The sequence below is a fragment of the Macaca thibetana genome, chromosome 16 (genome assembly GCF_024542745.1).
Source record: "Macaca thibetana thibetana isolate TM-01 chromosome 16, ASM2454274v1, whole genome shotgun sequence".
Classification (NCBI taxonomy): domain Eukaryota; kingdom Metazoa; phylum Chordata; class Mammalia; order Primates; family Cercopithecidae; genus Macaca; species Macaca thibetana.
Genome location: NC_065593.1, coordinates 11,023,848 through 11,048,699, shown reverse-complemented (window position 1 = coordinate 11,048,699; position 24,852 = coordinate 11,023,848). Strand labels below are relative to the sequence as shown.

Sequence of the window (24,852 nt, the reverse complement as noted above, 5' to 3'; positions counted from 1 at the left end):
AGAAGGAAAACAGCTGTTGCTGTATCGTGGCCAAAGGACAGCCGGCTCCTCCTGCAGTGGCCCTCCTCAGTACTTGTTCAGGCTTGGGTTCTCATCACTTCCCCCTGCCCCCCCTCATCTACTGAAGATCTTCACCACAGAACAGAAAGATGGGAGACAAATATGGCACTTGGCCTTTTTCAGAAGAAAAAGGTGGAGCTTGGGAAAATTCCAGAAGATTGCCCTATAAGTCTTAGCCAGTGTACAGCAACCTCGGAGTTCCATTCATGCAGTTTTGTGGACTCTTGGTTCCCTATTCTGATACTTGAACACGAATTGGCAGCACCAAGCACCTACTGTGTGCACTGTTCTTCTGGGCAAAGTAGGTAGAGTGAGGACAAACTATTCTTGCCCTCCATGAGTTTACAGATCTGTGGGAGACACATATTATAAACATAGTATCTGGATCTTGAAATCAAGAAGGCCATGATGTTCATGTTTATGCAACTGTCTCCAGGGTGCTCCCAAAACCACGGAGTCTTTTTGGAGGAAGGTAGCTTAAAATCAGGTGGTATAGGAGGTGACACACCAGGAATAATGAAGAAGAAAGAGGAAGGGATTTCAAGTGGCCGGAATGAATTGCTGGGCAGAATGCTCAAGTGTGTATAGTGATCGGGAGGAGGTGCCCTGGCTGGAGAGGGGAGTTTCTCAGACTACCCTATGGGGGACAGAGGGCATGGACCACCATGGATATGGTTTTCTATCCCTGAAGAAGGAGATCTAATGCCAAGGTCCTCTAACTTTAAAGGACAGGTTCGCACCATGCTGCAAGGCAGACAGGAGAAGCAACAGGTTTCTTCTTTTCTTTCTTTTTTTTTTTTTTAGCGGAGTCTTGCTCTGTCTTCTAGGCTAGAGTGCAGTGGCGTGATCTTGGCTCACTGCACCCTCCGCCTCCCGGGTTCAAGGAATTCTCTGTCTCAGCCTCCTGAGTAGCTGGGATTACAGGCACCTGCCACTACGCCCAGCTAATTTTTTTTTTGTATTTTTAGTAGAGATGGGGTTTCACCATCTTGGCCAGGCTGGCCTTGAACTCCTGACCTCGTGATCCACCCGCCTCAGCCTCCCAAAGTGCTGGGATTACAGGCGTGAGCCACTCACTGTGCCCGGCCGCAGCAGGTTTCTTGATGTAGCACTGCTGCGACCAGCTTCACAGGTGAAGTGGTCATACAGCCTGGTTTCTCAGGTTCAATCTGACTCTATATCTTTACCTTCGTTTCTTCTTCCATTTGCCTCTTAAGCTCCTCCAGCTGCTGGGTGAGGGCCTGCTTGCTTTTGGTCAGCTGTGAAATCAGAGATTCCTTCTCTTCCACTTGGTGGCTCAGCTCCCCTACCAAACAGATGTGGCCCCCACGTCAGTGTTACCGACCACCCTCTCCCATGGCCCGGCTGGACCTCAGAGCCCTGCCCATTCTCACCATTCTGGGTCTGTAGTCTTGCTTTCTGCATGTTCAGATCATGGATCAACTGTGTCTGTTGCTCATCCTTGGCTTTGATTTCACTAAATTGGTCTTCTACCGTCCGGCACGTTCTTTCTATGTTACTCTTTAACAAACAGAAAGTCACCATGAATGGGAAAAAATGGATTCCTAGTGCCCAGCATTGAACTGAACCGTGTGATCGTTTAGCTTCTTGTCAGGTAAAATAAAACTACAAATATAGAACAAAAAAAAAGAGTCAGTTTAAAATCATAATTGACTGGGCGCAGTGACTCACGCCTATATCCCAGCACTTTAGGAGACCGAGGCGGGTGGATCCCTGAGGTCAGGAGTTTAACACCAGCCTGACCGACATGGTGAAATCCCATCTGTACTAAAAATACAAAAATTAGCCGGGCATAGTGGCAGGCACCTGTAATCCCAGCTACTCGGGAGACTGAGGCAGGAGAATCGCTTGAACCCAGGAGGCGGAGGTTGCAGTGAGCAGAGATCATGCCATTGCACTCCAGCCTGGGCAGCAAGAGTGAAACTCCGTCTCAAAAAAAAAAACAAAAACAAACAAACAAAAAAAACATAATCATTTCAGATTTGTGAATGCAGCTCAATCTCCAATCGCTTGGAACATCAGTTTTTGGTAGGTAAGTATTTAATGATTTGTAAACAACCCTTTGAGAAGATGCCACTTTTAAGTGGATCCTTGGGATCCTCTTGTAATATAAGTAATTTGTGAATAATTGCAAGCAATACAAGCCTGTGAATATTTTCAAGCAATATATTCAGATGACAGTGTTAAGCATTTCATTCAATAACACAAAAGGTTCCCGATGGTGGAGGTGGTATGAAGGGATTCACCTCCCCAGCCTCCAGTTGGCCTGTATTTTTGTGAAGTTTATTCAAAACCCTTATGTGTGTTGACCTTTCTCTCCTCCTGCTGCTCCATAAAATAGAAAATAAAATGTATGGAGCATATGTTTTTCCTTAGAATGCGAAGTATGAGCTGGCAGTGGAGGAAGCAGGGATACTGATTCCAGGGGAGTCCTGGAGGAGCTTAGGATCTCTTTGAGAAGATGACACGCAAGCATGAAGGAATCAAAGCAGGGAGGGCTGAAAAGCGATGGCGACTTGCAAGAAGAGACGTGAAAGGGGCCAACTGAAAAAGTGTAAAGAAGCATGAAGTGCTGCTTCCCCTGGATGTTAAAATTGAGAACAGAGAGCAGCACACGGCAATTCTGGAGAGAGGGAGGCTGGAGTGGGGGCTGTTTATAGGCACAGTGCGTGGGGGATGCTGGAGGCTCTTCCTACCCACCTTCCCCTGCAGGCTGGCCTGGCTCGTGGAGAGAGAGGTGTGGGAGGGGAACATGTACAGACCCAAGTTCTTAGAGGAAGAAAGAAAACCAAGAAAGGGAAAAAGGGCAAACAAATGGGAAAGCAGGAAAGAAGGAGAAAAGGAGTCATCACTCGGAGCCAGAGGCTGCAGTCGGGGAGTGAAGAAGCAATCAAGGGAAAACAAGACAGTGTGGACGCAGACCCTAAACACTGGCAGCAGGGGGCGCTGGAGAGACCACTCTAGTTCTCTGATCCACATCTCCCTTCCTTTTCTGGACAGATGCCCTGACCTTCCAGGAAACCCTTGGTGAGAGGCCCACAACCCTACTTCTAGGGTCACCACTGCTTCTTCCAGCCCAGCCAAACAGCTCCTAGTACAGCTCAGAGCACCCTGCAAGGAGGGCAGGTGTTAAATCAAGGAGCACACGTGCTCCACAAGGAATGCTTTGCTTTGAGGTCATGCACAGAGGTAGGTTCACTATGAAGCTTGTGAAATAAGCTTCAGGGCCCGCAATTTGTATGGACCCCAGAGAGTCTGGGAGCTGCAGAAGGTTTGAGGGAAGAGGAGTCATCCCAAGCAGAATATATTCTAGAAGGCATTTCTGGCAAATGGCCCAAAGAGGCTTCAGGAGAAAAGAACTTGAGTCTTCAAGGTAACCTGCAACACTTTTGTGTCATTATAAGTATTAACTTTCATGCCTAAGTTTCATAAGTTTGTACACTTTTTTCTTAAAGAACCCTAGTCGGCCAGGCACAGTGGCTGATGCCTGTAATCCCAGCACTGTGGGAGGCCGAGGTGGGTGGATCATCTGAGGCCAGGAGTTCAAGACCAGCCTGGCCAACGTGGTGAGACCCCATCTCTATCAAAAATACAAAAATTGGCCAGACGTGGTGGCGTGTGCCTGTAATCCCAGCTACTTGGGAGGCTGAGGCAGGAGAATTGCTTGAACCTGGGAGGTAGAGGTTGCAGTGGGCTGAGATGGTGCCACTGCAATCCAGCCTGGGGAACAAGAGCGAAACAGTGGCACCAGATCATCCAACTGTGCTTGAATCAAGTGGTCTTGATGCTTTGGTCTTAAAGTTTGTGTCTCCCCAAAATTCATAATTTCTAGTCCAGTGGTGTTGGGGGGTGGGGCTTTTGGGAGATGATAAGGTCATGGGGGTGGAGCCCTTATGAATGGGATTAGTGTTCTTATAATAGAGGCCTGAGAAAACTTGTTCACCCCTTCTACCACATGAGGATGCAATGAGAAGGCACCATCTGTGAGGAACAGACCTTCAACAGACACCGAATTTGCTGGCACTTTGATCTTGGACTTCCCGGCCTCCAAAATTGTGAGCAATACATTTCTGTTGTTTATAAATTACCTACTCTAAAATATTTTGTTACAGCAGCCCAAATAGATAAGACAAATGATGTGAGTGAATTTGAGGAACTGGAAACAGGCAGAAATAGGGAAGAGGGTTTCGGTGTAGAACATGCAGTGGTTTGGAGGCATCAAATTACATGTGCCCAGGGGCAGGTGGCCACCGGCTGCCTTGCATTCTGCAAGAGCAGAAAGGTCAGTCAGGTACCTTTGACTTGGAGATGGCTTCGATGTTGCTGGCCATGTCATCGATCTCCATCTTCAGCTCACTCTTCTCCTTCTCCAGCTTCTGCTTCACCCGCTGCAGGTTGTCAATCTGCTCCCCAAGCTCGGCCACACTGTCTGTGTGCTTCTTCCTCAGGGTGGCCGCCGTGGCTTCGTGCTGCAGGGTGGCCTCCTCCAGGTCCCTGCGCATTTTCTGGAACTCAGCCTCCCGCTTCTTGTTCATCTCAATCTGGGCTGAAGTGGCCCCACTGGCTTCTTCCAGCCTCTCGCTGATCTCCTCCAGTTCCCGGGCCAGATCTGAGCGCTGCTTCTCAATCTTGGCTCTGAGTGTGTGTTCTGCTTCAATTTCCTCCTCCAGCTCTTCTATGCGAGCCTGAAAGGATCACTGTATCAGGACTCTTATTGTGGAGGAGGAGGCAGCCTCCTTTGAGAGGGGCTGGGTGTTGAGGAATTGCAGGTAGGCAGCACGAGGTGGGTGGATCATTTGAGGTCAGGAGTTTGAAACCAGCCTGGGCAACATGGTGAAACTCCGCCTCTACTAAAAATACAAAAATTAGCCGGGTGTGGTGGAGGCCACCTGTAGTCCCGGGTACTTGGGAGGCTGAGGCAGGAGAACAGCTTGAACCTGGGAGGTGGGGGTTGCAGTGAGCTGAGATCACGCCGCTGTGCTCCAGCCTGGGTGACAGAGACTCGGACTCAGAAAACAAACAAACAAAAAAAGAATTCATTATAACATTACATTGGTGAAAAAACTTGGAATCAACCTAAATGTCCATGAATAAGGGAATGCACAAATCGATGGTGATGGAGACTTGTTCTAGAAGTCTATGGAGCAGGTAGACACCAATCCACGTCTATCATGGATGGCTCTGCAGATCACGTTGCCAAAAGAAAGGAGCAAGTTGCAGAGTGATACTCTCAGTGTGATATTTATGCTAAGAATATAAAGAAACAAGAACCTTTTCTGCATGTGTACTATATATTTTTGGGGGGTCTTAAATGTGTACAAAAACACATAGCAAAAGAGGCAGAAGGATGCATATCCCACTGAAACTGGTCATTACTTCTGAGAAGATGGTGAGGGCACTGGGCTTAGGGGTGGTGGTCAAAGCACCCTTATCAATAATATTTAGCTTTACTGGGCCTATTTTGAGCCTTTGCAAGGAAGTATGTTTATGGGTTGCTCAGAACATTAAAATATTATTTTCAAAAACTAAAAGAAAGGACAGGACATCTTCTCTAGCTTTAGCAGGAGGAAGGAAAGCAGCAGCTAAAGAAACAATGGGGAAGGAGTGAGGAGGGGCACTCTTGCAAAGGGATTGTCATGATTGGGAAGGTTTTGATGTTTTACCTGCAGTTCTTTCATCTTCTTTTGAAACTGCAAACTGTGGACTTGTTCGTCATCTATTTTGGCTTGTAACTGACTGATTTCAAACTCCTTCCTGCAAATAGATTTTAAAAAAAGAACATGAGATACAAGCCTCTTGGAGGGGATGAAAGTTGGCTTTTAGGCTGAGACACAGAGGTGGTAAAAGAAATATCTACTTTTTTAATTTCTCTTCTATTTGCTGCTTGTCATTTTCTAGATCCATAATGGATTCCTGGGACATTTTCAGATCTCCTTCCAGCTTCCTCTTCGCCCTTTCCAGGTCCGCCCGCAGTTTCTTTTCCTGCTCTAAGGAACCCTCAAGCTGAGAAGACACACAGGTAGAAAAGTAAGCCCCTGCTGGGGAAGCATTTGCTCCTTTTATTCAGCGCAGCCATACACGTGACCTGGGGCTTCCTGGGGCTCCTGTAGGGTGCTGGCTGCAAGCTTCTGGCCTCAGGAGGAAGCAAGTCTTGTCCCCTACCTCCCCTCTCTTCTGTCTTCCAGAAAAGGCTACCCAGGGTGGGGCTGGATCCTTCATGGGCCTCCTGGTGCCTCTCTCAACTGATTCCCACTCGGCCTGGCCCAGACCATGTTCCATGGAGGGGTATGGTACTCACGGGTGCACACCCTTGCACAGACAATACAAATGGGGGCTTCTATGGACAGCACTGTGAAGGTCTGTGCTGTACACCATCACTCATTCCCTGCTAACATTACACAACCATGGGAGGCAAGGAATTCATGTGTGTGTATGTGTGTGTGCGTGTATGCACACACACACACACGCACACATGGGAACAGGAAACAGGGGCGTAGAGGAGGAGCACACCTACCCTGGGCTCAGAAACATTAAAGTTATCTAGAAAATCTCTAGCCACAATAATGATTAAAACCTGAAAACTTCAAAAGTGGCTCTTACATCAACAATAATAACGTCATGTGATGGGGGTGGAAATAGTAATTTTCGTGGCCACAAATGGAACTCATCTTTAATAACGTTACAACAGGATTGGAGGTTTTGGAACCCAAAGGACCTACAGGTGGATGCTAATAATACTGATGATGGTGATGGTAGCAATAATAGCAGCTATGTTTTGCTGAACACTTTGTGTATGCTGAGCTTTCTGTGAAAACCCTCTGAGATGATGCTATTTCCATCGCCATTTCACAAGGCACAAACGGAGGCTTTGCAAGGGTAAGCAGCTTGCTTAGTATCCCAGACTCCTTCAGGGTCAGGATGGGGCTGAGATCTGAACTTAGGGATGCTCATTCCAGAGTCTGACCTCTCAAGCCCTGCGTCCTAGTTAGACCGTCTCTTGTCTGTGCCTCCACAAGTGATAAATGCTAAAGCATAGTAGTAAAATATCCTTACATCATCTGTTTGCTGTTCAAGCTTGGCATTTATTTTGATTAGACCATTGACTTTATCTTCTTCAACCTGAAGGTCATCCAGTGTTTGCTGATGGGCCTCCTGTAGCGACTTCTTTTCTTTGGTCAATTTGGAAATGTTTTCTTCAAGTGCTGTCATTTCTTCGGAGAGATTCTTTACCTGGGACAATATCGACACTGATTTAATATGGAAAACGATTAAGCCAGAAGCTTCCATCAACAAAAGCTATTGCTTCTTTGCTCATTTTTCCTCTTTCCCTTTTCTTTTTGGCTACTACTTTTTTACCTCCTGGAATTGACAGACTCTCAGTTCTTTATCTTCCTTAACGGTCTATCACGGCGCCTCAAATTCTCCCATTAGGATTATTCATTTAAGGAGGGCATTATATTCTATAAGGAAGGGCACTGTTAAAATGCAAATGTGCTACCTCTGAAGGGTAACACATCAATCTATATTTGCTCATAACACGTCTGTGGAAATGTGTTTATTAGGTTGGCTGGCTGAATAGGGTTTAGAATGAGGCAGGAAGGGGAGGAGAGGCGTGAGGTGCTATGCAAGAAAATTCACGCTGGGTGCAGTGGCTCACGCCTGTAATCTCTGCACTTTGGGAGGCTGAGGTGGGCAGATCATGAGGTCAGGAGATCGAGACCATCCTGGCTAACACTATGAAACCCCATCTTTACTAAAAATACAAAAAAATTAGCCGGGCGTGGTGGCGGGCACCTGTAGTCCCAACTACTCAGGAGGCTGAGGCAGGAGAATGGTGTGAACCTGGGAGACGGAGCTTGCAGTGAGCAGAGATCACACTAGTGCACTCCAGCCTGGGAGACAGAGTGAGACTCCGTCTTGAAAGTAAAAAAGAAATAAAGAAAGAAGGAAGGAAGGAAGGAAAGAAAGAGGAAGGAAGGAAGGAAGGAAGGAGAGAGGAAGGAGGGAGGGAGGAAGGAAGGAAGGAAAGAAAGAAAAAGAAAAAGAAAGGAAGGAAGGAAGGAAGGAAGAAAGAAAAAAGAAAATTCAGAACAGGAGTGCTGTGTTATCAGGAAGCAGGAGGAGGGCACCCAACATGGAACTTGAAGGAAGTAAGTGAAACGTTTTCCACATCCAACAGGCCTCCAGATCAGAAGTTGCTAACTCCTAATCTATGGGCTGAATCTGGCCATATTTTCTTTAGTCCACATAGTAGTTTACAGTGTTCTTATTTACAATGTCACAGTAGTTTTTGTTTATTTGTTTGTTTGTTCTTCTTTTGTTTTGTTTTTGAGACAGAGTCTCGCTCTGTCACCCAGGCTGGAGTGCAGTGGTGCAATCTCCGCTTACTGCAAGCTCCGCCTCCCGGGTTCATGCCATTCTCCTGCCTCAGCCTCCTGAGTAGCTGGGACTACAGGCGCCGCCACCACGCCCGGCTAATTTTTGTATTTTTAGTAGAGATGGGGTTTCACCACGTTAGCCAGGATGGTCTCGATCTCCTGACCTTGTGATCTACCTGCCTTGGCCTCCCAAAGTGTTGGGATTACAGGCGTGAGCCACCGCGCCTGGTCTGTAGTTTTTAAAATGTTATCAACATTGAAAAAAATGAGACTTCACGTAAAACTTGGATTTCTGGCTTCTCATGGAAAACCAGAAGTTCTGAAAATGCTGGATTCCCATTCCCTGCTGACAACAGTTGGCTGGGGCTGAGTCACCACTGCCTTCTGTGGACAGGGCAAGAGCTCTTCAGTTTGCCACAGTCCCCAGCCCTTCCGAGTGTCTTTTTCTATTACTCCCAGCGTCTATCCAACACTGACTCTGAGTGTCAACTGTCATTGTCTCTTAAGCTCAGCAGTTCACATCCCTCAGCCCACCTCATGGGCAACCCATTATGATGTGAATCATGTAAGTGGTTTTACATATTATTGTTGAAATGTATGTCGTTGTGTTGTGTGCATATGATTTTTGTCCACGTAAATGCTATTATGCTGTATACTTCATTTTCTTTTTCTTTTCTTTTTTTTTTTTTTTTTTTTTTTGAGATGAGTCTTGCTCTGTCACCCAGGCTGGAGTGCAGTGGTGCAATCTCGGCTCACTGCAATCTCTGCCTCCTAGGTTTGAGTGATTCTCCTGCCTCAGCCTCCCAAGTAGCTGGGAATACAGGCACCCGCCACAACGCCCAGATAATTTTTGTATTTTTCGTAGAGACGGGGTTTCACAGTGTTAGCCAGGATGGTCTCGATCTCCTGACTTCATGATCCGCCCCCCTTGGCCTTCCAAAGTGCTGGGATTACAGGTGTGAGCCACCGCGCCCGGCCCTATATTTCATTTTCTTACATTTTCCCACCATTTAGCAGTGTTTAACATTTGCTGTGCACAACCCATTGTTCCTAATGGCTACGTGGTTCTCCCTGGTGTGTACCTACTACATGCTATCTCTCTGTTTTCCCCGTGGTGGACCCTGGCACTGCCTCCAGCTGTCTCCCACAAGCAATGCCACTACAAACACCCTAGGACATATCGCTTTGTAGAAAGGTGGAAGAATTCCTCGATCTATACACCCAGGAGCAGAATTGCTGAGTCATAGGGTATCTGGATTCTTAATTCGACTAAGTCATTCCAAATGACTTTCCCAAACGCTGCATCAGTCTCTGTTCTGCCAGTACTCGCTCCTCTCAGTCAATCCTTGGTGTTACCCAGTCTTCTGCCTCCTTCACTATCTGGCTGGCCCCTGTAGGCCTTCTTGTTTGCAATCCCTGCGCTTGGTGCTATGGGAAATGAAGAAGAATATGAAACAGTCCTTCCTCTCAATGAAATGCTAGAAGTTTGTGATACAGCCAGGGAGGTTTGAGAAGAGCCTATGGGGTCGGGCGCAGTGGCTCACACCTATAATCCCAGCACTTTGAGAGGCTGAGGCGGGTGGATCACCTGAGGTCAGGAGTTCGAGACCAGCTTGGCCCACATGGTGAAACCCCATCTCTACTAAAAATACAAAAAATTAGCTGAGCATGGTGGTGTGCGCCTGTAATCCCAGCTACTCGGGAGGCTGAGGCAGGAGAATTGCTTGAACTCGGGAGGCGGAGGTTGCATTGAGCTGAGATCGCACCACTGTAACGAGATCTGCCTGGGTGACAGAGCAAGACTCTGTCTCACACACAAAAAAAGAAAGAAGATGACGAAGGAGGAGGAGGAGGAGGAGAACCTATGGGACAGAAAAGACGGCAGGGGACAGAACTTGTTGGGACTTAACTACCCTTCTCCTTGACTCCAGCCTCTCATTTCCGGGCAATGTTGTATTGAGTGGACTCCTACGCCACCCTTTCTCCTCCTTACAGAGAGAGAGAGAGAAACCTGGTTAAGACACTGCGGGAATCCCTTGGGTTTGCGCACCTTGTTCTCTGTGGCATGCTTCTCCTTTTCAACTTTCGTCAGGGTCAGCTCCAGGTCATCAATGTCTCTCTTGAGAGAGCAGCATTTGTCTTCCAGATTCCTCTTCTTGGCAACCAGTTCAGAATTCATGTCCTCTTCCTCTTCCAGTCTCTCAGTCAGCTCCTTAACTTTTGCTTCCAATAGGATCTTGCTTTTGATGAGTCCTTCACACCGTTCCTCAGCGTCCATCAGATTTTCCGTTTCCTGAAAGAACCAGGTCATTTTATGTTTTGATTGGCCTCTTTGAAAATGCTACAAAGAAAGGGTGTCACCCTCTTAAAGCCCGTTATCTAGGCCTAAGCCAAGAAATGGGTCATGCACACACATGCACGCACATGTGCACACACTGCACACATACATGTACATAAACTTAGATATCACCCATAAACACATTTTTTTTTTTTCTTTTTAGATGGAGTTTTGCTGTGTGGCCCAGGCTGGAGTGTGGTGGCGTGATCTTGGCTCGCTGCAACCTCTGCCTCCCAGGTTCCAGCGATTGTAGTCCTGAGTTGCTGGGATTACAGGCATGTTCTACCACACCTGGCTAATCTTTGTAATTTTTGTAGAGATGGGATTTCACCATGTTGGCCAGGCTGGTCTCAAACTCCTGACCTCAGGTGATCTGCCCACCTCGGTCTCCCAAAGTGCTGGGATTACAGGCATGAGTCACTGTACCTGGCCAGTATACATGCTGTTTTTTTGTTTGTTTTTAACTACCAAGGACATTGCTTATAGAAATTCGCATTTAATAATTTGTCCATTTATTTCTTTAGAGACAAGGTCTTGCTCTGTTGCCAAAGCTGCAGTGCAGTGGTGTGAGACAGCCCACTGCAGCCTCACACTTCTGTCTCAAGTGATCCTCCCACCTCAGCCTCCCAAGTAGCTGGAACTACAAGGTATGTGCCACCATGACTGGCTTCATTTTGTGTGTGTGTACAGATGGGGTCTCAATGTGTTGCCCAGGCTCGTCTCAAATTTTAGCCTCAAGTGATCCTCCTGCCTCAGCCTCCCAAAGTGCTGGGACTACAAGTGTGCGCCCCCATGCCTGGCCTCACTTATAATAATTTCAAACAGAGGAGTTCGTGAAGTTACAAGTTCATTTTAAAGAATGAAGCCTCTAGAAATTTGCCACATTTGGGCCGGGCGCGGTGGCTCAAGCCTGTAATCCCAGCACTTTGGGAGGCCGAGATGGGTGGATCACGAGGTCAGGAGATCGAGACCATCCTGGCTAACACAGTGAAACCCCGTCTCTACTAAAAAATACAAAAAACTAGCCGGGCGAGGTGGCGGGCGCCTGTAGTCCCAGCTACTCAGGAGGCTGAGGCAGGAGAATGGCATAAACCCGGGAGGCGGAGCTTGCAGTGAGCTGAGATCCGGCCACAGCACTCCAGCCTGGGCGACAGAGCGAGACTCCGTCTCAAAAAAAAAAAAAAAAAAAAGAAATTTGCCACATTTGAACAGCTGTTCATCTCACTCTTCCTGCTACCACCAGTTGGAAAATGACTCATCTACTCTATGTTCTCTGAAGCTGACAAAATCGTTTCAAAACATTACTATCTTTTAACTTCCATTAAATTTGTTTTTAAATGTATGTATTTATTTATGTTCTAGAGATAAGGTCCCACTATGTTGCCCAGGCTGGTCTCGAGCTTCCGAACTCGAGTGATCCTCCTGCCTTGGCTTCTGAAAGTGTTGGGATCGCAGGCAGGAGCCACCAGGCCTGGTCCTTTCAATGGAAAAGTTCTTCCTGTGTCTCCTTAGCTGTGTCTCCTTGAACCACAGAACAGAAAATTAAAAACACCCAAGAATTCGTGATTGAATACATATGTCCTAGAAGATGCTGCAGTGAGTCTCTTGGACAGACCAACATCAGCTACTTCTGTTCTAAATCGGGCTATATCTTCCCACATAAGAGTATTTATTTATTTATTTTTTGAGACAGATTCTCGCTGTGTCTCCCAGGCTGGAGTGCAGTGGCGCAATCTCGGCTCACTGCAAGCTCCGCCTCCTGGGTTCAAGTGATTCTCCTGCCTCAGCCTCCTGAGTAGCTGGGACTACAGGTGCGCACCACCACGCCTGGCTAATTTCTGTATTTTTAGAAGAGACGGGGTTTCACCATGTTGGCCAGGATAGTCTCGATCTCTTGACCTCATGATCCACCCGCCTCGGCCTCCCAAAGCGCTGGGATTACAGGCGTGAGCCACCGCGCCCGGCCTATATAAGAGTATTTTAAGACACATATTGCAGGGTAATGCGTGGGAGGAGACTGGCACGTGTGCTAATGTTTATTGAACATCTATAAACATGAGCTGTGTGCTAGGCATTTTACAGGCATTAACTGTTCATTCTTTAACAGCTGGATGAGGTGAGTACTGTGACTATGCCCATTTTACAGACGAGACAACGGAAGCACAAAGAGGATATGTAGCTCGCCCAAGGTCACGCGGCTATCAGGTGGAACATCTGGGATAGAAACCCAGTTATCTGGTTCCAAGAACTGTTCTCTTGCCTGCTGTGCCTGGGAAAGTTCTCCTGTTAACTCACTATAGGGGTTGGGAAATCACATGAAAAGGGGAGCGGAAAATGCTCTGCATAAAAAACAAAAGGTAAAAGTATTTGGAGGTTTATTAAAAAGGGAAAATTATAAATGCCTTCACTCTGTGAAAGAGACAATTATACTGCCCCATTTCTTTTCTTTTCTTTTTTCTTTCTTTTTTTTTTTTTTTTTGAGATGGAGTCTTGCTCTGTCGCCAGGCTGGAGTGCAGTGGAGCGATCTTGGCTCACTGCAACCTCCACCTCCTGGGTTCAAGTGATTCTCCTGCTCAGCCTCCTGAGTAGCTGGGACTACTGGTGTGTGCCACCACACCTGGCTAGTTTTTTTTTTTTTTGTATTTTTAGTAGAGACGGAGTTTCACCATGTTAGCCAGGATGGTCTTGATCTCCTGACCTTGTGATCCACCCACCTCGGTCTCCCAGAGTGCTGGGATTACAGGCATGAGCCACCATGTCCAGCCTATATCCTCCCATTTCTTTGATAAAACTATGTATATTTAAAGTACTTTTTTTTTTTTGAGATTGGGGTCTCACTATGTTGCCCAGGCTGGAGTGCAGTGGCATGTTCTCAGCTCACTGCAGCCTCAACCGCCTGGGCTCAGGTGATCCTCCCACCTCAGCCTTCTGAGTATCTTGGACTAGAGACATGCACCACCACACCTGGCTAGTTTTTTTATTTTTATTTTTTATAGAGATGGGGTTTTGCCATGATACCCAGGCTGGTCTTGAACTCCTGGGCTCAAGCGATCCTCCCACCTCGGCCTCCCAAAGTGTTGGGCTTACAGGCATGAGCCACCGCGCCTGGCCTAAAGCACTTTTTACATATTACTGTAAATCATATATGGACAATTACTCTTGCACGTTGAATTGGGTTAATTTTGATTATTTATTTTTATTTGTATTGTTTTTTAAAAGGTGTGGTGCATATACGTATGACACATATATATCCCTCATGCCCACAGCAAAATATATCTAACTCTGTGATGTCGGGGACAAATCAGAGCACAGATTCTCTTTGCAGGCATAATTTCTGGCACTCACTGCTTTGGCGAAGCCCGGGACCAGGCATCCTTTTACCAGCAGGGTGGTGCTGCAATACTCCATACAACCACTGGGTGACACCACTGTCTCTTGAATAGACGCCTGATGGTGCCCTCAACCTTCCTCCCCCTTTTCTGTCCTCCAGCCTCTGTGTTTTGCATTCTTAAGTGGGAGGTACTTACAGACTGGACCTGCAATTGGAGGTCGTTCTTTTCCTGCAGCAGGGAGACCATTTTCTCCTCCAGCTCCTTCCGGCGAGCCTCAGATCGGGCCAGTTCTTCCTTGGTCCTCTCGAAGTCTTCCTTCATGGTGGCCATCTCCTTCTCAGCCTCTGCACTCTTCAGTAGGGGCTTGATTTTGAAGAACAGGTTCATCCAGGGCCAGTGCTTGACATTCATAAAAGAGCGGATGTTGTACTGGATGCAGAAGATGGAGTCCCTGTACACCCATTAGGACTCGAATTAATAAACCCAGCAAGGTCTGGTCTCTGCACCCCCCACCTGTCCCCCACGGGCCCATCCTCCATCCTTCCTGGTTAGGTGGGGAGGTGCAGCCAAGCTTGGCAGATCCTCTGGATCCACAGTAGGTCTGCAAATGAGGGGCAGAGGAGACAGAGGCACGTGCACAGGTTGGAAGGTAGGAGAGGGCGCGGGGCCTCCTGCAGGCACCTGGTCACCTGGCTGCCCCTTCCACCACCCTACTGAGTGCCCTGCCTGAGGGCGTCAGTGACTTCCTAATGCTCAATGCAAGGAATAGCTTTCATTCCTATTTGATTGGGTCTTTCTGCCACATTTGATGTGTTAATCAGTTCGCAACTTTTGAAACTTTCTCTGCCTTAGATTCCATCAACATGTTTCCTGTTTCATTGTGTTTTGCCATATGAGGTCCCTCTTTCTTGCTGAAGAAACCAAGGACTTGTCCTTGGTCATTGGTCATCTCCCAGTCTCTTGCCCTGGTAGAGTTGATCTGTCTTCCCAATTTCTTTCTTTTCTATATATTTTTTTGAGACTTTTTTTTTTTTTTTTTTTTGAGATGGAGTCTTGCTCTGTTGCCCAAGCTAAAGTGTGATGGTGCAATCTCAGCTAACTGCAACCTCCACCTCCTGGGTTCAAGCAATTCTTCTGCCTCAGCCTCCTGAGTAGCTGGGATTACAGGTGTGCACCACCATGCCTGGCCTTTTTTTTTTTTTTTTTTTTTGAGACAGAGTCTTGCTCTGTCGCCCAGGCTGGAGTACAGAGGTGCGATCTCGGCTGACTGAAAACTCCGCCTCCCGGGTTCACAGCATTCTGCCTCAGCCTCCCGAGTAGCTGGGATTACAGGTGTCCGCCACCATGCCCAGCTAATTTTTTGTATTTTTAGTAAAGACAAGGTTTCACCATGTTAGTTAGGATGGTCTCGATCTCCTGACCTCGTGATCCGCCCATCTCGGCCTCCCAAAGTGCTGGGATTACAGGCGTGAGCCACCACGCCCGGCCCATGCCTGGCTAATTTTTGTATTTTTAGTAGAAACGGGGTTTTGCCATGTTGGCCAGGCTGGTCTTGAACTCCTGACTGCAGGTGATCTGCCCACCTCGGCCTCCCAAATTGCTGGGGTTACAAGCGTGAGCCACCGCAACCAGCCTGTATTCCTAATTTCTACTGCTGTTTTCATACCAGCGTCACCCACGTGATCTCCTCCCCTTCACCCTCCACAGCTTTGTATTTACATAGCTTATGGATTCCTGAACACTGGCTTCTCTTTGCCTTCTTGAGATTCTTTTCATCTCCGTGCTGGCTTCCATCTGCTTCACCAAGCTAGATGCCTGGGAGTCATTCCTGACGCATACGTAATGGCGGTCCATTATGGCTCTGACAGTCAGAGTCACACAGGGGATCAGGGAACCAGGGAGAACAGGCTCTCTCCCACACTCTCCCTGCAATCCCTGCAGTCATCAGTGCTGCTATTCCTTCTCTTGAATTATCAAAGGAATCAGACTTAAACATTCCTTTAATCCGTGCCCTGCTCTCTAACCCACCAACCATGTCCTACTTCAGGTCCTTGTCATCCCTTGTTTGGACTTCTACCACACTGTGGTCTTGCCCCTCCCTAGCCCTTGTGTTCACCCTCCTCCTAACTGCCAGAGTGACGCAATCCTACACCTCGTCTCCCCACACACCTTCTACAGCTCTCCATCAATGACAGGGTGCAGCCTGGGTTTCCGAATGTGACACACAGGGATCTCCACTGCCTGCCTCTTGCTCTAGATTCTAATGACAGCCATTTGCTTGTCGGGCTTCCTCCCAGACCACCCACTCTCAGGTTATGTAGACCTTGCTTCAGGAAGTGCTTTCTTCAGCCAGGCATGCTGGCGCATACCTGTAATCCCAGCACTTTGGGAGGCTGAGGCGGGCGGATCACCTGAGGTCAGGAGTTCAAGACCAGCCTGGCCAACATGGTGAAACCCCATCTCTACTTAAAAAAAAAAATATATATATATATATATATATATATATATATATATATATAAAAAATTAGCCAGGCATGGTGGTACATGCCTATGATCCCAGCTACTAGGGAGGCTGAGGCAGGAAGGTCACTTGAACCTGGAAGGTGGAGGTTGCAGTGAGCTGAGATTGTGCCACTGTACTCCAGCCTGGATGACAGGGCAAGACTCTGTCTCAAAAAAAAAAAAAAGTGCTTCCTTCTTGCTGGCATCTTCATGCCAACTCCAACCCCCCAACTAGGCTAGTGGCTTATTCTTGCCAGTTCCCTATCCCCCGACTATAACACGAACATTGCGCTTGTCATAGGCATTAAAACCAGCCATGCACATGTCTGCTTCCCACTCCTTTGTGACCCTGTGAGGCAGGGTTCATTTCTGTCTCCCCAGTGCCATGCAGAGCTCCCAGCCCAGGATTGCCACTCAGTAGATGTGGGTTACACAAATGAAGGAAAGAAAGAGCAAGCACATGGATATCCCAAGACGAAAAGCAGGGAGTGACAATCAGCTGCTAAGCAGAGAAGGCAGGATAAGGTGGAGGTGAGGGTCTGTGTCACCTCCTCTCCATCATCTTCTTGAACTCCACCCGCATCAGGTATCCCCTGCACACGGCCTGCGTGCGCGTCATTAGCGTCACCAGCTTCTCATCTCTCATCTCCTCCAGAAGCCCCAGGAGCCCAGCTTTGAAAAACACCTGCATTAAAAGACAGAGGAGCCTTGATCTTTTTCCCCAGCAGCTGTTCAGCCGGGCCCTTGAGGGAGCCTGTTTCTGCCCAACTCTGAGCCTCAACCTCAGAGCATGGCAGGGGCAGCAATTCCGTTTCCAGGACTTGCTTCTCGGTGACTCTGGTCTCCTCAGTGGCCCCTCCTGGGCAGTGAGGCAGCCTGTTCCAGAGTCTGTTCCAGGCCAGGTGCGGTGGCTCATGCCTGTAATCCCAACTCTTTGGGAGGCCGAGGCAGGCAGATCATTTGAGGTCAGGAGTTCGAGACCAGCCTGGCCATCATGGTGAAACCCTGTCTCTGCTAAAAACACAAAAATTATCCGGGCGTGGTGGTATCTGGGCGCCTGTAATCCCAGATACTCAGGAGGCTGAGGCAGCACATCACTCGAGCCTGGGAGGTGGAGGTTGCAGTGAGCAGAGATTGCGCCATTGCACTCCAGCCTGGGTGACAGAGCAAGACTCTGTCTCAAAACAAAACAAAACAACAACAACAAAAACCCAAAACAACAACAAAAAAACAATCTGTTCCAGGCCCCACCAACCCACAGAGACCAGTTCTGACAGAGCTCACGTACAGGAAACAAAGATGAGTCCAGAAAGAAACCATGGGATGCGATCGTGCCCAGATCAGAGAGACTCACAGATGCGCTGGCTTCACTCTCTTTCTCTGTCCATCCGGGAACGTTGGTCCTACCCTCAGGCCCACTTCACCCACTCCCTCCGTAACAGTCCAGGGAAACCAAGCACCCTCTGGGGCCAGCAGGCTCTTCCTTGGTGGGGACCCCCAGCCTGCCCCTTTCTGAGATGTGAATCTTCGGAGGCAGGCCAGGATTTGAAGCCGACCTTTGCCACTTACTATCTATCCATGTGTGACCTTGAGTCAGTTTCTCAACCTCCCAAGAACCTGAAGAGTCAGTGCCACCCTTGTCACCATCACTCCCACCTCGCTGGATAGTGAAGAGTCAGTGAAGTACGTGCGGGAGGCTTCTCACGGGGCTGATACTCACGTGCTCAATAAATGGTAGCTAGTTTGTCTTTGTCTTTGTTTTTTGAGACAGGGCTTCACTCTGTTGCCCAGGCTGGAGTGCAGTAGGATGGTCAAGCGCGCTGCAGCCTCCATCTCCTGGCCGCAAGCAATCCTACTTCAGCCTCCCAGAAGCACTGGGATTATTGGCATGAGCCACTGCGCCCCGCCTGGTAGCTGGTTTTATTGGTTATAGTGATTCTTCTCAAGGCCTCGGGTCCGTGGAGTCCTCTCTACGTTCTCCTCTCTTTTCGGCTCTTTCTTACCTCTGGGACACTAGAGTTCCCCATTGGCTTTTCCCATCCTTGCTGCATGGTGGGGCTCAGGATTCCAGTCTAAGCTTCCAGCCACGTACAAACCAACAGGGAGACAAGCTCTCTCTACCTAGACACAGAGCTCCCTTTACCTGAGCGACTGGGCAAGGACGGTCAGGTGCACCAGAAGGGGAAAGGGATCAGCTAACAAGCAGCCCAGGGCTGTGGGGTTACTAGGGGGGTCCCAGCCTCGCCCGTACTCACCTTGGTGTTGCCGAACCTGAACTGCTCCCGGTCCACATCGATGGAGTTCAGGAGCTTCTCTGAGGCGTTTTTGCTATCAATGAACTGCCCTTCAGGGATAGCACTGGCATTGAGGATCCGGTACCTAAGGAGAGAGGACATTTCCCGGATGGATTCCAATCCCCGGAAAGGCTTCATAGCTGAGACCAGGCCTTCTAGAATCCTCTCCTGTTCCAGCCTTAGGAGGAAGTGGAATATTGTACAGCTGGTCTGGGAGATGGGAATAGCTAGGGGCTGATTCTAGCAAGGGGGCCACAGTGGGTGGGAGAGAAGCGTGAAAAGAAGGAAGCCCAGCTGAGTGCATGGTGGGAAGTTTGCTTTCAGAGGAAATGATTCTTCTCTGGCTTAAAAGAGCCTTGAAATCAACCGTGACCTGCAGACCTTGGTTCTCCTACTTCTGGAAGGTCCTTTCCTGTCCTCCATCCTGGATGAGGCCTGGACTTGCGCACCCCAATGGCGGCTCAGAGAACAGAGTTAGTCTAGAGCTGCGGGCCTCAGCTGGGGGTGATTTGGCAATGTCTGGAGAGTTTTGATTGTCACAGCTCAGCGGGGAGGGGTGGGGTTCGCTACCACATCTCTGAGTAGAGGGCAGGGTTACTGCTAAAATCCTCCCACACCCAGCACAGCCTCCACAATAAAGGACTGAATGTCTAGCCTGAATGTCCATAGTTCAGAAGTTGAGACATCCTGGCCTAGAGTCGCAATCAGGCTAGAGGGTCTGGGCTCTGAATTTGGAACCACTTGGAGTGCCCAGCACTCACTGTGGGCATAGTGTCAGTTCCTCCAGCAAGAGATGAAGTCCGTGGAAACTCTGGGAGGCTTGGGAGCTCAGCAAATACCCAGGCCGAAGAGTGTCTTTGGGGAATGCAGAAGTTGCCCTCGGAAAGAGAGAGATGCACAGGAGAGAGGGAACCTACCGCTGCTTGAAGTCAGCATAGAGGATCCGGCTAGGGAATCCCTTTCTGCAAATCCGGATGCCCTCGAGGACCCCGTTACAGCGCAGCTGGTGCATGACCAAGTAGTGATCCATCACACCTGGAGAAAGAACGTCCCAGAGGTGTGCCTGTGACCCCTTCATTTGTTGTTGGTGGTCTGAGGCACCATGAAACCCTCCAGCACATCCACACTTGAGTGGCAGAGTCAGTGCCAGCTCCAAGAGTCAGGGCTGGGGGTGGCCGGAGCCTGCCTGCAGGTCCCACAGTAGAAATAATCCCAACCTCTTGGGGAGATGCTAGCACCCCATAACCATGGCAGTAAGAGCCAAAGCATTGTGCTTTCTGTCCTCAGCCCTGACTCTGTAGCAAGGCTGCAAAAGGGGGCAGAGTGAATGCGGGGTGCACTTGGGCTTCCTGTGGGATAACCTGAGATGTCTTCTTGCATCTACACAAGGATGGGGATGGAAAAATCTGCAGTCTGCGGCTGCAGAAGAGTAACCCAGCAAAGAAGAGGAGGCCGGCTGGGCGCGGTGGCTCATGCCTATAATCCCAGCACTTTGGGAGGCCAAGGTGGGCGTATCGCCTGAGGTCAGGAGTTCGAGACCAGCCTGGCCAACATGGTGAAACCCAGTTTCTACTAAAAATACAAAAATTAGCCAGGCGTGGTGGCACACACTTATAATCCCAGCTACTTGGGAGGCTGAGGCAGGAGAATTGCTTGAACACAGGGGGCGGAGGTTGCAGTGAGCTGAGATTGAGCCCTTGCACTCCAGCCTCGGCAACAAGAGTGAAGCTCTGTCTCAAAATAATAAATAATAATAATAATAAAGAAATAAAAAGAGAAGAGGAGACCATGGGAGGGGACCCAGAGGTGGGTTGAAGGCAGGGCGGCGGTCATCTGCTGACCACTCAGCCCCTGCTCTAGGAATTGGGGGAGAAATGGAGCTTGGCTGGAAGGAGAGGAGCCAGAGGGGCGTGCCCCCCTGGGGAGGTAACATGGATGCTCGTGGTAACCAGCCTGGGTCAGGCACAGATCAAACTAGGATGGAGAAAATTCTGTCTCAGGTCTGTGTGAGGGGTTAGAGGAGAGGGGCTACGGCAACCTGATGGCTTCTCTTTGTGGGCTCCCTAAGTTGCTGGGAGGGGGGTGGGGCCAAAGCTGGCTTTGACTTAACCTTAGGGAAGCTTCTAGAATGCCCACATGCTTCCCTGGTAGCTGTGAGGAGACATCACTATACAATTAGATGATTTTTCAAGGCTTTGGTAGAGCTGCACTGTCAGATACAGTAGTGACCAGCCACATGTGGCTATTTACATTTAAATTCATTAACATTAAAAATTAATTAACATTTTAAAACTTTTCATGTAAACGTAAACATTACCTGTAACGGTGGCCACCCTATTAAATAGTGCAGACATGGGGCATTTAATCATTTCTGAAAGTCCTATCAGGCGGTGATTCTCTAGAGAAAACATGGTTGAGAGCAAGGAGAAAATGTCTCAGACATTCAGAGAACCAGCCAGGTGCAGCGGCTCAACACCTGTAATCCCAGCACTTGGAAGGCCAAGGTGGGCAGATCACCTGAGGTCAGGAGTTCGAGACCAGCCTGGCCAACATGGTGAAGCCCCATCTCTACTAAAAATACAAAAATTAGCTGGGCGTGGTGGCAGGCACCTGTAGTCTCAGCTACTCGGGAGGCTGAGTCAGGAGAATTGCTTGAACCCGGGAGGCGGAGGTTGCAGTGAGCCGAGATCGTGCCACTGCACTCCAGGAGGGTGACAGAGCAAGACTCAGTCTTAAATAAATAAATAAATAAATAAATAAATAAAATAATTAAAAAAAGAAATTCATAGAACCGCCGATGTGGAGACAACCTTAGAAACGGTCTAATTCGACTCCCATGAGCTCTTAGATGATGATTCTGAGCGGTTAAGATCCCAGCTGTGCTGTTTACTAGCTTTGTGGACTTGGGCTGTCTCTGCCTCAATTTCTCTATTTGTAAAATAAGGATAATAATGTAGATGGAACATCCCCAGTCAGAAAATTCAAAGCCTGAAAACTTTGAGCTCCAACCTGATGCCACAGCGGAGAATTCCACAACTGAGCTCATGAGGCAGATTGCAGCCAAAACTGTTTCACGTATAAAATTAATATTCTATACAATTACCTTAGGGCTATGTGTATAAGACCCATATGAAACAGATGAATTTTGTGTTTAGACTTAGTCCCATCCCAAGATATCTCATTAGGCTCATAAGATATTCCAATAGCCACAGAAATTTAAAGTGTAAAACACTCCTGGTCCCAAGCATTTCAGATAAAGGGATATGCAACCTGTAGTATCTACTTCGTCAGGCGGTTGAGGATTAACTGAGTTAAGATGAGTACAGGCCGGGCGCGGTGGCTCACGCCTGTAATCCCAGCGCTTTGGGAGGCCGAGGTGGGCGGATTGCCTGAGGTCAGGAGTTCGAGACCACCCTGGCCAACATGGTGAAACCCTGTCTCTACTAAAAATACAAAAAATTAGCTGGGGGGTGTGGTGTGTCCCTGTAATACCAGCTACTCGGGAGGCTGAGGCAGGAGGATTGCTTAAACCTAGGACGCAGAGGTTGCAGTGAGCTGAGATTGCACCATTGCACTCCAGCCTGAACGACAGAGTGAGACCCTGTCTTGGAAAAAAAAAAAAAAAAAAGAGAGAGAGAGAAAAGATCAGTATAGCGGTTAAAATGGTGAAAGCAGGCATGATTAACACTTGCGTTAACCATGTGGCTGAGGCCTCTTTCTTCTTAAGCGCCGGGAGCAGAGAGAAAAAGGCATAATTACAAGATAATTGAAGCTTCTAGAGCCAGAAGAAAGCCGAAAGGACCATCATTTTTTGGTGGGGAGGCCAGAGCTGCCACCATGCTTGCCAGGCTGTCCATCCTGTTAAGGGCCGTGTCCCACTTGGACTGGGAGATCTTTTCTAATTCCTGCAGAGGCATCCTATGGGGTGGCAGGGCCCTGGGGGAGACTGAGGCCCAGAGAGGTGAAGGGCTTTGCAAGGCCGTAGCAGAGCTGATACGGGACTCTCCTCTCTCACAGGGCCCCTCTGGTTTGTGCAGACTCGGAATCCTGAGCTGAGTTCTCTTAGGGCTTGCTCTGTTTTTCCTCAAACCTGGCCTGAGTTGTTTTCTATCAGGTCCATGTAAAGGGCCTCCTTTGGTTTTTGTACCAACGTGCAAAACTTCTAAAAATTTCCCTGAGCTATTCTCTCCTTCTTCTGCTTCAATTGCTGAAGGGTTTTTCCTCTTTACTTCTCCAAGTGTATCACTTCCATCCCACTCCTTTCTCCAGCCATCTTTGCCTCCATGGGCAGTGGTGTTCGCCACACTTTAGAAATATGCTGTATCTTATGATGCTCTGGCATCTTGGGGCCTTGCCGGCCCAGGAGAGACTGCCCTTCCTGGGGGCTAGCTTATTCCAGGAGATAGCAAACAAATTTCTGCAAGCACATCTTTCACATGCAAACCAACTATCCAAAGCCGTTAATCCCCAACCCCTACCTTTGTCAGGCTCTCACAGGACTCTTACACTCTGGGTCAATATTTCCCTGCCCTGGTCACCTCAGGACCCCGGGTACCGGCCAACTTGAGAAAGTCCCTACATTTTGACGTCTGCTGAAACCATTCAAACTTGCCAGTGCTGAACCTGCTTGGCCTGTTCATGCTTCCTCACCGACTCCATCCCATGGGAACGACCCTCAAGGTTCTGGCCTGTGATTTCTCCTTACTCCCCCACCCCCAAACCTAGCCCTGGTGCTTCCCCTCATGGCGCTCTGTGGCAGGCCCCCTCCTCTCGAACACTGCATCTTTTTTTTTTTTTTTTTTTTTTTTTTTTGAGATGGAGTCTCCCTCTGTCACTGAGGCTGGAGTGCAGTGGCGCAATCTCGGCTCACTGCAACCTCCGCCTCCCGGATACAAGCAATTCTGCCTCAGCCTCCCAAGTAGCTGGGATTACAGGCATGCGCCACTACGCCAGGCTAATGTTTGTATTTTTAGTAGAGACAGGGTTTCACCATGTTAGGCTGGTCTCAAACTCCTGACCTCAGGTGATCCACCTGCCTCAGCCTCCCAAAGTGTTGGGATTACAGGCGTGAGCCACCATGCCCAGCCATGGCTGTCTTTTTAATGGTAACCATCTTCTGGTCTGTTGGCCTCTCCATCCCTTAACAATAATAAAACCTACATTTAAAAACAGCAGCGAGCCAGCCTTTGGTGAGCCAGCAGCACAGACTTAGCAGGCCCCAGGTTTGCTGCACGAGGAGAACGAGAGGAGTAGAGGCTGGAGCCTGCGCCTGAGGGTTCCCTGTTCAGCAGACGAGCACAGGACCTGTGCCTGTGAAGCCCCGGAGGATTCGGGAGAACAACTAGCAAACCCCGTATGTGCCTGTGGGTGGGGAGGAACTTGAGATTTGATCGTGGATTGTGACTCCCAGCCCCTGCTCTAGGTGCCCTGGGGTGAGGCATGGAAATCTCCGTAGTCTCTAGTCTTCTAGAAAATACAGAGGGCACACTAGGTGCTTTCTAAGGTGTCACCAGGCTTCTGTATCAGTGTTGGGCCATTCCCAGAAATGGACATGAAAACAGAGAGGTAGGTGCCGGAGCTAAGGAGAAGCAAACACAACAGAAAAGGACGGACATTTCGGCAACCTTTACCTTCCCAAAGAAAAGGTAGGGCTGGGCGCAGTGGCTCACGCCTGTAATCCCAGCACTTTGGGAGGCTGAGGCGGGCAGATCACGAGGTCAGGAGATCGAGACCATCCTGGCCAACATGGTGAAACCCCATCTTTACTAAAAATACAAAAAATTAGCTGGGCGTGGTGGCGGGCGCCTGTAGTCCCAGCTACTCGGGAGGCTGAGGCAGGAGAGTACCTTGAACCAGGGAGTCGGAGGTTGCAGTGAGCCGAGATCGCGCCACTGCACTCCAGGCTGGCGACAGAGCAAGGCTCTGT

At 48.8% G+C, this 24,852-nt stretch overlaps 1 protein-coding gene across 1 annotated transcript in view; it reads right to left on the bottom strand.

Moving 5' to 3' along the window:
- Nucleotides 1-24,852, bottom strand: part of MYH13 (myosin heavy chain 13) — a 64,949-nt gene that overhangs the window by 14,095 nt on the left and 26,002 nt on the right. The window contains exons 17-27 of the mRNA XM_050765596.1: nt 19,844-19,961; nt 18,888-19,011; nt 17,181-17,317; nt 14,326-14,581; nt 10,510-10,752; nt 7,135-7,311; nt 5,939-6,084; nt 5,745-5,835; nt 4,377-4,766; nt 1,455-1,581; nt 1,248-1,366 (exon numbers count right to left, since the gene is read on the bottom strand). Of these exons, the coding sequence (XP_050621553.1) occupies nt 1,248-1,366; nt 1,455-1,581; nt 4,377-4,766; nt 5,745-5,835; nt 5,939-6,084; nt 7,135-7,311; nt 10,510-10,752; nt 14,326-14,581; nt 17,181-17,317; nt 18,888-19,011; nt 19,844-19,961 (1,928 nt within the window). The remainder of the gene's footprint in view (nt 1-1,247; nt 1,367-1,454; nt 1,582-4,376; nt 4,767-5,744; nt 5,836-5,938; nt 6,085-7,134; nt 7,312-10,509; nt 10,753-14,325; nt 14,582-17,180; nt 17,318-18,887; nt 19,012-19,843; nt 19,962-24,852) is intronic.